Source organism: Salmo trutta, unplaced genomic scaffold, assembly GCF_901001165.1.
Source record: "Salmo trutta unplaced genomic scaffold, fSalTru1.1, whole genome shotgun sequence".
Taxonomy (NCBI): domain Eukaryota; kingdom Metazoa; phylum Chordata; class Actinopteri; order Salmoniformes; family Salmonidae; genus Salmo; species Salmo trutta.
The window spans coordinates 67,938-82,500 of NW_021823350.1; the positions used below are offsets into that span (position 1 = coordinate 67,938).

Consider the following 14,563-nt stretch of genomic DNA (forward strand, 5'->3'; position numbering starts at 1 on the left):
GGCTTTATAGGACTGTAGGGCTATATAGGGCTGTGAAGGGCTGTATAGGGCCATAGGGCTGTAGGGCTGTATAGGGCTGTATAGGGCTGTAGGGCTGTAGGACTGTATAGGGCTGTATAGGGCCGTAGGGCTGTATAGGGCTGTATAGGACCGTAGGGCTGTATAGGGCGATAGGGCTGTAGGGCTGTATAGGACCGTAGGGCTGTAGGACTGTATAGGACCGTAGGGCTGTAGAGCTGTATAGGACTGTAGGGCTGTAGAGCTGTATAGGGCCATAGGGCTGTATAGGGCCATAGGGCTGTATAGGGCCATAGGGCTGTAGAGCTGTATAGGACCGTAGGGCTGTATAGGGCCATAGGGCTGTATAGGGCCATAGGGCTGTAGAGCTGTATAGGGCCATAGGGCTGTAGGGCTGTATAGGGCCATAGGGCTGTATAGGACCGTAGGGCTGTATAGGGCCATAGGGCTGTAGGGCTGTATAGGGCCATAGGGCTGTAGAGCTGTATAGGGCCATAGGGCTGTATAGGACTAAAACAAAATGGCTTTTGGTCTTCTAATAAGACCAGGATTGAAACAAATGCACTGTGTGGACATCACACTGTACTGAACAGTCCAGAACAGTGGGATGGCCACGGCGGCGCAGTGTGGTTTGTTTGAATTTCAGCAGTATTAAAGGGATAGTTCATTTGAAATCTATAATACACATTTCTTTCCTTACCCTGAAAGCAGTGGATGGACAAGGAGAGACTGCAATATGTACCAGTATTAACTACCTACAAACATCCTACTGTATGTTACCTGAAGTCTTTTGTCACATGAAATCATAGGAATTGTTAACTGAGAAATACTCTTTTCATTTCATCCCTCGTTCCAGATGAGCTGGTGGGATATTCCGGAGATTTTGGGAGTGGCGTAGGATGGGAGGATGAGGAAGAGAAGGAGGCGGAGGAGAACGGAGAAGAGGAGGAGGAGGAGGAGGAAGAGGGGGAGGCAGACGACGGAGGATACATCTGGTAGAACTGAACCCAAACGGAGAGCCTGGTCAGGATGGATCCACTGGCCTACCACTACAGGGATGATGGCTGAGGCTTGCATCCCAAATGGCACCCTATTCCCTATATAGTGCACTACTTTTGACCAGGTCTCATGGGGACACCCATAGGGCTCTCGTCAAAAGTAGTGCGCTAAATAGGGAATCAGGTGCCATTTGGGACACAATCATCTTTGTCTCCTAACAGCAAAAGATTTGGGGATTTTGGGGCATGAAATTCTGTCTGTATTGTCCCCATGTGGATCTGGGGAGTGGGAGGTGGGGGGGTGGTACAGTGGTGAGATTGCTAGTTTTTGTCTTAAATATGTGAATTATTGCTTCATTCTTTTCTGTTTTGTAAGCAAGAGAGCGTTCTGTTTCGCTGTTCTGAAGAACAGCGTCTAGCGACACCATAGAGAACTATCATCTGATAATCTGGCCATCAACTGTTATTGTCAGAAATGCATCTAGTATCATACATTTATGTTCCATTGTGAACAATTGCTTGAATATTGAAATCGCAGATCTGCTGAAATGGAACGGATTGAGACCTGAGACAGTGGAAAAGGGTTCAATATTTACGGGATTATTGTTGCCAAAATCAGAGTTGCTGCGTATATAAATCCTGTAGCTATGATCTATGAAGCAGGACAACGAGACTAGCGGGAAGAAATAACTCTGGTTATATCCCAAATGGAACACTTTTCCCTTTTATAGTGTACAGCTTTTTATCAGGGCCCATAAAGCTCTGGTCTAAAGTTGTGCACTATACAGGGATTAGGGAGCCATTTGGGATGCAAGTCTCTCTTTAGGGGGGGATTCCACTACTGAGAGAAATTGTTATTTTCTCTTAATAGTTTCTTAACGAAGCATATTTCTCGTTTCGATTTTGACGGATGTAATGTTACTCATTGGTAAGTAATGTTACTCATTGGATAATTAGTGAAAATGAATGTGTTTATGCGTTATGTAGATAAATACAGGACTTAGAAACAGGGTTGTTATGAAGGAAGGGTTCTGTGCTACTTTACTGCTAAAGGTATACTGATGTACACGGCTCTCGGCGGTCTAGAAACCTTTAAAATACTATATATATCGATTAACATAGACACAATAACTACTAATATCTCTTATGAAACTGCTACGGGACCTTTGTTACCTATTGTATTATTTCAACTCAGAACTAGTAGAATGTATATTACTAGTCCCATCAACCTACACCACCAAGGCAAACGTCCCAAATGGCACCTTATATAGTGCACTACTTTCTACCAGGGTTCATACAGACTCTCTGGTGAAAAGTAGTGTACTATATAGGGAATAGTCTTCCATTTTGGGATGCAGACACGACCTTATCCTATGGGAACTTTGTAAATCACTTCAAAGAACGTCTCAGTCAATGTTCTATTCTCAGTCTTTATTTTGGTGTTTATAAAACAACGTGTATGCTACTTGAAGTTCTGTGTGTATACTTGAATTCTCACCGTTAGATTGTTTTCTATGAGTATATTGTTGCCATTATTATTCCATCACTTTAGTTGTTTTTAGTATATTGCACGTTATAGTGAACATGAATGTACTTCTCCTAGGCTGAGCACTTTACTATTAAAGGCATTGGGCCCAAAACCTCTTGCATTTTCTGTACTACTTTACAAATAGCCTCTCTCCTGCAATTTTTGTAAGATTTGGGAGGTGAATCTCTGAATCCTTTCTGACGTGATTTCTGTTGAATAGTTAGAAATATAGTGATGTATACTGTATGTGATCAACAAAATGACTGACAATGGATAGTTTAAAAACAAATCCAACATACATGGATAATTATAGAATTCTTTACTTCATGTCCCTGTTATCTAAAATGGAAGTTTATGTCAGAGCTGAACGTGGAGACAGGTTTTCATTTCATTGGTCCTAAACTGCCTCCCAACGTCAGGACATGAAACTGCACTCTCAACAGGCTCCATCATAGCTCAGTGGTCTCAACAGCAAAGTATCTGGGTGCTGAAGACACAGGTGAAAGCCACATAAACCATAGCTGCACCTTTTGACACATGATTTCTCCCCGCTGGGGAATTTAAAGGCACGACACGGCAGATGCTGAGCCACTGTTGTCCTTGTGGCGTGACAGGCAGAAGGAGACACCACTCTGGAAGCAGATAATGTACGCCTACAGGCTCAAAGTGCCATTTACCACCTTTGTCTGCATCCCAAATGGCCACCCTATTGCCTTTAGGGTCCACTACTATTGACCAGGGCCCATAGGGTTCACTTTATAAAGAATAGGGTGCCATTTGGGACACAACTAAGTTACATCAACAACAATACTCTGATATAAACCTAAAGGAGACTGAGCTACAGCACCAACAATACTCTGATATAAACCTAAAGGAGACTGAGCTACATCACCAACAATACTCTGATATAAACCTAAAGGAGACTGAGCTACATCACCAACAATACTCTGATATAAACCTAAAGGAGACTGAGCTACATCACCAACAATACTCTGATATAAACCTAAAGGAGACTGAGCTACATGACCAACAATACTCTGATCTAAACCTAAAGGAGACTGAGCTACATCACCAACAATACTCTGATATAAACCTAAAGGAGACTGAGCTACATGACCAACAATACTCTGATATAAACCTAAAGGAGACTGAGCTACATCACCAACAATACTCTGATATAAACCTGAAGGAGACTGAGCTACATGACCAACAATACTCTGATATAAACCTGAAGGAGACTGAGCTACATGACCAACAATACTCTGATATAAACCTAAAGGAGAGGGTAGAGATACTCTTTGGAAGTTGCATGATAACAGCCCTGCACCGAAGATTATATTTTCAGTTAATGCCGTATTTATACAGTATTTGCAAATACTGCTCATCTCAAACATACTTTATTATCACATGTAGATTAGAAGTATGGATTTGTAGCATTTGCAATTTTATCTACAGCCTTACAACAAAACATGACAAGTGAGGATTGATTGTTAAAAATATTTATGCAATTTCTCACATTAAAATGATCTGAGTTATCATAAGTACATCCAGTAATAATGTCTATGTGCCAAATGGCAACCTATAATTTATAGTGCACTACATTGGACCAGGGTCAATAGGGCTTTGGTCAAAAGCAGTGCACTATGTAGGGAATAGGGTGCTATTTGGGATACAACCTGCGTGTGTTGTCAGCTCCAGGATAATGAATTGTACAAAGAAAGATACCATCTCCATTTTACATTATTTACAATGAATACAGAAACATTAATGGTAGTCAATAGTTAAATACTGATATACAGCGCTGGGGTCAGTTCCATTTCAATTCAGGTAGGAAACTGAAATTCCAATTACATTTCTCCTCATTAAAAAGCTTTGAGAAAAAATGTGAATATCAGTTTAGTTCCTGAATTGAAATGGAACGGAGCCCGATGCTGGCTGATATAAAGGCTGTTATTCCCAGAGATTCAGAGCTACACATGTACTCTCATATCATTGTACTGATAGTCAAGAAGTACCTGCAGCATTTCAACCATGGATTTGTCTGAATCACACAGCCAATACTTCACATCATGGACATTATAAATCATTTCAATAAATGACCTACACAGCAGACAGGAAATGTGACAATTAGATCATCAAAAGGCTGAATCAGACTGCTGAAACACTCCCCTCTGTTTAAACTATAAGGCAGTATTAGCCTACATGGCTGGAAGTACCTGTTCCCATTAGTTCATTCTGATAAATAATAAACTACTAAAATATGTCAGTGATGGCCATTTCAGATTCAAATTAAATTGACATCAAGATAATAAGAAATGTTGCAAATGACAGAGGCTTAGAATGACAAAGAAGATTTACTAGCAGGTCTAGAAATATCTGGGACGTGTTCATTTTAGGGCTCGCAACAGAAAACATTTTAAAACATTTTGCAACTGAAAATGAAAATGAGTGTTTCCATTATCCAAGTGCCGTTTCAGTCCATTTTCATCCGTTTGGTGCCTAATGAACATGACCCAGGTCTGCGACCAGGACAGGGCAAGGACCAAGAGCCCTATTCAAACTGGTGCCCAGGCTACCTGGTGTTTCCTTGAGTAGTACGTCACTCTAAGCATGCAAGAGGGATTTTTTTTTTTTTTTAACCAGCCTTGATCGAATAGGGCGAAATATATGTATTTTTAAACTAGACCTGATTGAATAGGGCCCAATATATGTATTTTTCAACGAAACCTCTGCCAGAGCTGTGTTAGTGGAGTAGCATAGCCTTTTTGTTAACATTAGCATTGCAGTGGTCACTGATGGTCATTCCGCTTTATTGCTGCATACCATGGAATGATGGCAATGGCGGTCTCTTGTTCTGGCCTGTTACAATGTACCTGCATATCATGGCACTATAGCCATTCATTCATTAAACTGTAGTAGGACGAACTTTACATCACTACTATAACCCCTCCCCCAGGTCTATTATATGTAAACATCCCAAAGTCACTTGCAAAATAGTTTGCATTCATCTTTGGCTGAGTGCATTGAAGGCAATAGCTGCATGGACAATTACAATTGATCTCAAACCCCCTGGATGCGTACCAAATGTCAACCCTATTCCCTATTTAGTGCACTACTTCTGACCAGGGTTGGCACCCTATTCCCTATTTAGTGCACTACTTTGACTGGGGGGGGGGGCATAGAAAGTATTGGTTCTCTGAAGTAGTGCACTATATAGTCAATATTCTGCCATTTGGGATATACACCATGTATAGAAACAGAACCAGGTCAAATGGACTCAGCCCCTAAACTTTAGATAACATTTGCACTGTTCTATTCGGTGCATTGGAACTTGCTCTGCTGGAATAATCAGTCTATCTATTCTCTTTCATGTCCACTTAGTGATGGAACATGTTATTCTAGGTAGGACTGCTATGTACACGCAACAAGCATTGTACCGCCACCATTCACATAAATATCCTTACCATTTATAATCCATTTCATTTAAAAACTACTTGGTCCATCATTTGTCAGAAATAATGTAAAAGTTCACAGTTTACCTTATAAAGGTTCTACATTGTTACATATCATCTGCCCTGTGCTGTAGCTTGAACTGCAGATATGATCAAATCTGTTGGGATAGAAGTGGAACTCTAATTACATCCCAGAGAACGGGTCGACGGTATACTGCATTAATGGACTAGTAATACACACAGACCCATCTTCAATCTTGTGACCATGAACCACTTTTAAAAGTTTGCATAGATAGAAAACCTTTAAAACTGACCAATTAAATGCTGAAAATTGACAGATGTACTCAATCAGAAAGCGGATTATTGACCATTGGGAGCTTCACATCTTTCCACACGGGGGGGGGGGGTTGGACGATAAGGGCCATTTCATTTGATAGCTTATCTTCTTCATTCCCCAAAGAAAGATGGAGTCCGTTTAGCAAAACAACCTCTGCCTAGATTCAGTCGATGTATTGTGCCAGCCACCTGAAGCCATCTCCATAGCCCTGCTTCTTCAGGACACTGCACATGAAAATCTCCAGAGGTCGTACCTGCAAATCCTTCAACGACACATTGCCCTGGAGAAGAACAACAGGGTCAAGCTGTTAAAGACCACTCCAGCAACTTGACTTTCTCTGATGAAAAACATTATCCCAAGTAGAAATAGTAATGTACACACACTTAAGGGTAAAAAAAGAATAATGTATTACCGACTTGTACAATGTCATACAGTGCATTCAGAAATATTCAGACCCCTTGACTATTTCCACATTGTTAGGTTACAGCCATATTCTAAAATGTATCAAATGTGTTTCCTCATCAATCTACACACACAACACTGCATAATAAAGCAAAAACAGGTTAAGACATTTTTGCAAATTTATTTTAAAAGAAATTGTAAAAAATGAAACAACTTATTTACATAAGTATTCAGACCCTTTGTTATTAGACTCAAAATTGAGCTCAGGTGCCTCCTGTTTCCATTGATCATCCTGGAGATGTTTTGAAAACTTGATTGGAGTCCACCTGTGGTCAATTCAATTGATTGGACATGATTTGGAAAGGCACACACCTGTCTATATAAGGTCCCACAGTTGGCAGTGCATGTCAGAGCAAAAACCAAGCCATGAGGTTAAAGGAATTGTCCGTAAAGCTACGAGACAGGATTGTGTCGAGGCACAGATCTGGGGAAGGGTTACAAAAAATGTCTGCAGCATTGAAGGTCCCCAAGAACACAGTGGTCTCCATCATTCTTAAATGGAAGAAGTTTGGAACCACCAAGACTCTTCCTAGAGCTGGCCGCCCGGCATAACTGAGCAATTGGGAGAGAAGGGCCTTGGTCAGGTAGGTGACCAAGAACCTGATGGTCACTCTGACAGAGCTCCCGAGTTCCTCTGTGGAGATGGGAGAACCTTCCAGAAGGACAACCATCTCTGCAGAACTCCATCAATCAGGCCTTTATGGCAGAGTGGCCAGAAGGAAGCCACTCCTCAGTAAAAGGCACATGACAGCCCACTTTGAGTTTGCCAAAAGGCACCTAAAGGACCCAGACCATGAGAAACAATATTCTCTGGTCTGATGAAACCAAGATTTAACTCTTTGGCCTGAATGCCAAGCGTCACGTCCGGAGGAAACCTGGCACCATCCCTACGGTGAAGCATGGTGGTGGCAGCAGCATCATGCTGTGGGGATGTTTTTCAGCTGCAGGGACTAAGAGACTAGTCAGGATTGAGGGACAGATGAATGTAGCAAAGTACAGAGAGATCCTTGATGAAAACCTGCTCAGGACCTCAGACTGGGGGCGAAGGTTCACCTTCCAACAGGACAACGACCCTAAGCACACAGCCAAGACAACGCAGGAGTGGCTTCGGGACAAGTCTCTGAATGTCCCTTGAGTGGCCCAGCCAGAGCCCGGACTTGAACCCGATCAAACATCTTTGGAGAGACCTGAAAATAGCTGTGCAGCAACGCTCCCCATCCAACCTGACAGAGCTTGCGAGGATCTGCAGAGAAGAATGGGAGAAACTCTCCAAATACAGGCGTGCCAAGCTTCATACCCAAGAAGACTCGAGGCTGTAATCGCTGCTTCAACAAAGTATTGAGTAAAGGGTCTGAATACTTATGTAAAATGTGATATTTTCATTTTTTATTTTGAATGAATTTCCACAAATTTCTAAAAACCTGTTTTTGCTTTTGTCATTATGTGGTATTGTGTGTAGCTTGATGAGGAAACAAACTGTGGAAAAAGTTGAGGGGTCTGAATACCTTTCGAAGGGCACTGTACCTGGACCACCTATTGAGATGTGGCTTTTGTTAAGTAAATCAGGTGATAAATGAGGTGAAAATAGACTGGAGTGCCACTAACATTTTCTACAGCATATCTAAAGAACATGAATACTGTACCACACACACACACGTTAGTTGTGTTACACACTCATCTGAAATGGACTTTAAAAAAAAAAGTATAATGCTACCCATAGATACAAATTCCATAGGCTACATCCATCTCTATGCTTACCTTTCCAGTGCATTGACCATCGAGAACAAACGCCTCTCTCAGTCCCCCCTCACTGATGGCTTCAGGACGGTCTATCTTGTTACCCAGGACCAGCACAGGCACAGAGAGGATGGTCTCATCTGCTAACAGCGCCTGAACACGCGCACACACACACACACACACACACACACACAAGAGGTTCAGCAATGAGACCGAGATGGGACAGTGAGAATGTTTGTTGTGTGTCCTGGACTAACCTGCAGTGATGGCTGCCTCAACAGGGCTGCCTCAACAGGGCTGCCTCAACGCGTGGGTTTTGTGTATGCATTTTTCATAACGAATGTTGATAAATTAGGCCCATTGTGTGCAGTGACTTACATCAAGTTCGATCTTGGATTCTGTAAGGCGGTCATGGTCAGCACAGTCAACCAGAAAGACAACGCCATTGATAGCCGGCAGGTAGTTCTTCCAAACTCTTCTAGCTGTGAAAGAGACAGAAGATGTAGCACATGATGTAATGTGTCAAGATGCCGACCAAACCCTACAAAGACGATGTAATGTGTCAAGATGCCGACCAAACCCTACAAAGACGATGTAATGTGTCAAGATGCTGACCAAACCCTACAAAGACAATGTAATGTGTCAAGATGCCGACCAAACCCTACAAAGACGATGTAATGTGTCAAGATGCCGACCAAACCCTACAAAGACGATGTAATGTGTCAAGATGCCGACCAAACCCTACAAAGACAATGTAATGTGTCAAGATGCTGACCAAACCCTACAAAGACGATGTAATGTGTCAAGATGCTGACCAAACCCTACAAAGACGATGTAATGTGTCAAGATGCCGACCAAACCCTACAAAGACAATGTAATGTGTCAAGATGCCGACCAAACCCTACAAAGACAATGTAATGTGTCAAGATGCCGACCAAACCCTACAAAGACAATGTAATGTGTCAAGATGCTGACCAAACCCTACAAAGACGATGTAATGTGTCAAGATGCTGACCAAACCCTACAAAGACGATGTAATGTGTCAAGATGCCGACCAAACCCTACAAAGACAATGTAATGTGTCAAGATGCTGACCAAACCCTACAAAGACAATGTAATGTGTCAAGATGCCGACCAAACCCTACAAAGACAATGTAATGTGTCAAGATGCTGACCAAACCCTACAAAGACAATGTAATGTGTCAAGATGCCGACCAAACCCTACAAAGACAATGTAATGTGTCAAGATGCTGACCAAACCCTACAAAGACAATGTAATGTGTCAAGATGCTGACCAAACCCTACAAAGACAATGTAATGCGTCAAGATGCTGACCAAACCCTACAAAGACAATGTAATGCGTCAAGATGCTGACCAAATCCTACAAAGACGATGTAACGCGTCAAGATGCTGACCAAATCCTACAAAGACAATGTAACGTGTCAAGATGCTGACCAAACCCTACAAAGACAATGTAATGTGTCAAGATGCCGACCAAACCCTACAAAGACAATGTAATGTGTCAAGATGCTGACCAAACCCTACAAAGACGATGTAATGCGTCAAGATGCTGACCAAATCCTACAAAGACAATGTAACGTGTCAAGATGCTGACCAAACCCTACAAAGACAATGTAATGTGTCAAGATGCCGACCAAACCCTACAAAGACAATGTAATGTGTCAAGATGCTGACCAAACCCTACAAAGACAATGTAATGTGTCAAGATGCCGACCAAACCCTACAAAGACAATGTAATGTGTCAAGATGCCGACCAAACCCTACAAAGACAATGTCATGTGTCAAGATGCCGACCAAACCCTACAAAGACAATGTAATGTGTCAAGATGCTGACCAAACCCTACAAAGACAATGTAATGTGTCAAGATGCTGACCAAACCCTACAAAGACAATGTAATGTGTCAAGATGCCGACCAAACCCTACAAAGACAATGTAATATGTCAAGATGCTGACCAAACCCTACAAAGACGCAGTGTCCAACTTAGTTAGGCCTAAGTCTTACCTTGTACGTGACCGCCCAGATCAAACGTGGTGAACGTCATTCCAGCTATCGTCAACTCTTCCGATGCTTCAGGGAGAAACAAAACATTTAAAAATCACTGACATTGTGTTCACTGCCGTTATTGGACTTAAAAACAACACAATAATGTACTTCGAAATGATGCTGCTTACTTGGATGCAACGTGGGCACATGCTGGCCAAGTCTGTCATCTTTCAGCATATGCAGAAGGGTTGTTTTACCAGCATTATCCAACCCCAGGAAAACCAGCTTTCCAGACTTTTTGTACAAACCTGGGAAAGTACATTGACAAGTTAATTAAACGTTTGAGTTGTAAACACACACACCCCTCATTGTGACATGCAGTATTATACTGATAAGAGTGGGTATAATATAATATATTATTATATAATAATATAATAAGAGTGGGTATAATGTGTGTAACGTTCCAACAGGAATCTGTTCCAAAAACTTCGTAAATAACAACGATGCCAACAAACAACGCATACAAAGTTGTATAACGGCAGAATAAGATACCGGGTAGGGAGTGGGCTATTTTGTTAAGGTTTTCACTCACCACGTTTATTCCCGAAAAATGTCTGTCCTCACTCTGGTAGCCTATGGACAAACATTAAGAATAAGCTATGTGGTGAGTTGATGCCTATTCGGCAGCTAGTTAGCTAGGTGAGTTGATCATGCTACTTTGTATGCGTTGTTTGTTGGCATCCTTGTTATTTACGAAGTTTTTTGGAACAGATTCTAGGTGGAAGGTCCTACAAATTACTGATAATACATTTGAAGTCATTGACGTGAAATCAGAGATTACCTAAAAACTGTAGCACACCACTAAAGCCTCTGTAGATCCAATCAAAGAGGAATGACATTTCACTGGTCTTTGCCTAAGAAAGAAGACAATGGAGAAGTTAGCTAGCTAACTAGCACTTGTCAAGACGAGATCATACTGGTCTCACTGGATCACCAGTATTTTCACATTGCATCATGACTATATTGATAGCTACAGGCTCTCTGTACACACATGCACTTGCTATTGCTGCTGCTAGTCAGCTTTAGGTTTATCAACTACAATACAAGTCTTTTCTTATCCTAGCATGCTAGTTAGCACCAGCTGATCGCTAACTTAGCTTGCTAGCTCGGCTACGTGGCTATCAGCTTAGCTAAAATCCTGGCCTCATGTGGACTAAGGACTCTAAGACAGACAGACAGCTCTCCCTTTCGAAGTAAAATGTACGACGGAACACAAGTAACGTTATATAACTATACAAATGACTGAATATTTGTTTTAATTAAGCTGCCAAAGCTTACCTCTCCCTGTCGACAATGACAGCTTTGGTTAGGTTTCTTCTGCGGATCCGATAAACGAACAGCTGATTGTATTGTTCCTCGACGTGACTTCGGGAACTAGCTAACCCCCCTAGTGGCGCACTAGTGCCCCCTGCTGTGCGGGAGCATATTGCAATAGGCTTATGGCGTTCACCTTTCACCTACCTTTCACATAAAATACCTCAAATCCCCTGCATTATATCATAGGCATTATATTTAGACATGGCATCTAGTAGCTCGCATCTTTTCCTCTTGGCAGGGGAGGAGTGTTGGATGAGTGATTCTCCAGCAGTTCTTTTCATCCTGTGATTTCCGGTCAGAGCCAACTTCAGGGAAATCATTTTTATTCTTCACATTCAACACACCTGTTTTTCTCCTGTCTGCTATAAGGCTTGTGTTGTGATACATGACCACTAGATACTGGTAAAGACCGTGTTCAGAACAGGAGGAGGGGGATGTAGGGATGGTATTTATTTATTTAGATTTCAGTATCAAACAACATGATACAAGACACGGTAAAGTGCAGAGATTTAGATGGACTATAACGGTCATATTGTTTACACGTTTGAGAAATATAATAAACATAAAGAAGAGACTTACTTGGTTGAGTACTTGTCATGTTAAGATGACAAGCATCAACCACAATTTATACTAAAAATGGGAAATTGTAATTATACTACACATGTTTTCTGTAATTTTCAAGTATATTCTTCTGTTCAGGTGAGAAAGCATTTTGGTCCAATCTGAAGGCTCTTCTTTCTGGGGCAGTTAACTCAGACATAGAACCATTTGTCAACTGAGAAAAGAAGCAGAAAATGTTCCATTGTTAAGTGTGAAATCCAGCAAAGTTGAAAATAAAGATATATAGATAATGTATAGAGATATTTTGTAAATAAATCACAGGTGTATTGAATTTAAATAAGATTAATTTCACATCAAAGCACATATACCAATGGAATGAACTAACAATAGAAATACATACCTGCACTTGGAATAGGGTCTTCAGGGCCAAAAGCACATGCCTACAAGACAATATCATTATTATGAATATTATTTATCAAGCACACATTAATATTCCAGCTAAGCTGTTTTAGTATGATGAACCAAATAGTATGATAATTGAAAGGAACTCACGGCATCAACAACAGCCTTAGCATCAGTAGTGGAACAGCAGAATGGACTGTCTGTGACACAGGTGTTGGTACTGGATCAGTGTTCCAACAAACAGAAGATGGGAGAAAAACACAAATACAACTGTTTTAGTTGAGAAGAAAGGGATGCCTCTGTAAAAACACAAATACAACTGTTTTAGTTGAGAAGAAAGGGATGCCTCTGTAAAAACACAAATACAACTGTTTTAGTTGAGAAGAAAGGGATGCCTCTGTAAAAACACAAATACAACTGTTTTAGTTGAGAAGAAAGGGATGCCTCTGTAAAAACACAAATACAACTGTTTTAGTTGAGAAGAAAGGGATGCCTCTGTAAAAACACAAATACAACTGTTTTAGTTGAGAAGAAAGGGATGCCTCTGTAAAACACAAATACAACTGTTTTAGTTGAGAAGAAAGGGATGCCTCTGTAAAAACACAAATACAACTGTTTTAGTTGAGAAGAAAGGGATGCCTCTGTAAAAACACAAATACAACTGTTTTAGTTGAGAAGAAAGGGATGCCTCTGTAAAAACACACAAAAAACTATTTTAGTAAAAACAAGTCATTGACTTAACTAAAACGTCTTATTTTGCTTTATCGATGTTTCTTTTTACTTGTCGTTGTAGCAATGCAACCGCATCACTGACAGCCTATTGAACAGATGGCCATATTACACAGAGATTGTAAATCTGTATCTCAGTCTCACCAGTTCAGTTCTCCAGCATTGGTCTTTTTGGAGATCAGCGCCTTCCAGAACTCATGAGTTTCCTTGACTGTCTTAAGAGCAAAGTCCTGGAAAAAAGAACGCCAAATGATTCCCTGCATGCTTAAGAAAATTAAAAACTCTGCATACACCTCCACTATACTACTCTCTGTACTGAGTAGAAAGTAGGTTGTCTCAAATGGCACCCTAGTCTCTTTATAGTGCACTTCTTTTGACCAGGGCCCATCAAAAGTAGTGCACTATGGGAATCGAGTTCCACCCTTGGTATGTTCCATATTTCAATAGAAAAAGAGTAACAATCTGTACTTACACTGTAATACACTGTTTTATTGTATTGTGTGTGATTGAGTGTATAAATACCCTGTTCTATGAATGATTTAGAGCAGGGATGTCAAAGCATTTTATTTTCGTCCGGAGGGCCGCACTGAAAATCGGTTATATTTCCACGCCATCAAAATTAGCCCAGAATTGTCCTCTACCAGAGTGTGAGAAATGTTCTATGCTTCCTGACTGTCTAGTTTTCATTTGGGTGATTATTATCAGCTGGACACAGCCAGGAAACTCTATGACTGTAGGGCCATTATCACTGCTACACAGTCAGGGAACTCTATGACTGTAGGGCCATTATCACTGCTACACAGTCAGGGAACTCTATGACTGTAGGGCCATTATCACTGCTACACAGTCAGGGAACTCTATGACTGTAGGGCCATTATCACTGCTACACAGTCAGGAAACTCTATGACTGTAGGGCCATTATCACTGCTACACAGTCAGGAAACTCTATGACTGTA

At 41.2% G+C, this 14,563-nt stretch overlaps 3 protein-coding genes across 3 annotated transcripts in view; 1 reads left to right on the forward strand and 2 right to left on the reverse strand.

Moving 5' to 3' along the window:
• Positions 1 to 1,142, forward strand: part of LOC115190193 (testican-2) — a gene marked incomplete at its 5' end in the record, with an annotated part of 61,231 nt that extends 60,089 nt beyond the window's left edge. The window contains one exon of the mRNA XM_029748687.1: positions 875 to 1,142. Within this exon, the coding sequence (XP_029604547.1) occupies positions 875 to 1,017 (143 nt within the window). The remainder of the gene's footprint in view (positions 1 to 874) is intronic.
• A 2,885-nt stretch (positions 1,143 to 4,027) lies between these two features.
• LOC115190202 (GTP-binding protein SAR1b) lies at positions 4,028 to 11,979 on the reverse strand. The gene is made up of 7 exons (XM_029748698.1): positions 11,877 to 11,979; positions 11,380 to 11,452; positions 10,727 to 10,846; positions 10,557 to 10,622; positions 8,911 to 9,014; positions 8,554 to 8,685; positions 4,028 to 6,613 (listed from the first exon to the last, which is right to left on the reverse strand). Exons 2-7 carry the CDS (start codon positions 11,435 to 11,437, stop codon positions 6,497 to 6,499), a joined length of 597 nt encoding a protein of 198 aa, XP_029604558.1. The 5' UTR covers positions 11,438 to 11,452; positions 11,877 to 11,979; the 3' UTR covers positions 4,028 to 6,496.
• Positions 11,980 to 12,354: 375 nt separating this feature from the next.
• The window catches only part of LOC115190200 (inorganic pyrophosphatase), a 9,990-nt gene continuing 7,781 nt past the window's right edge, over positions 12,355 to 14,563 (reverse strand). The window contains exons 8-11 of the mRNA XM_029748697.1: positions 13,752 to 13,837; positions 13,029 to 13,098; positions 12,877 to 12,916; positions 12,355 to 12,690 (exon numbers count right to left, since the gene is read on the reverse strand). Coding sequence (XP_029604557.1) covers positions 12,668 to 12,690; positions 12,877 to 12,916; positions 13,029 to 13,098; positions 13,752 to 13,837 — 219 coding nt within the window. The 3' untranslated portion in view covers positions 12,355 to 12,667. The remainder of the gene's footprint in view (positions 12,691 to 12,876; positions 12,917 to 13,028; positions 13,099 to 13,751; positions 13,838 to 14,563) is intronic.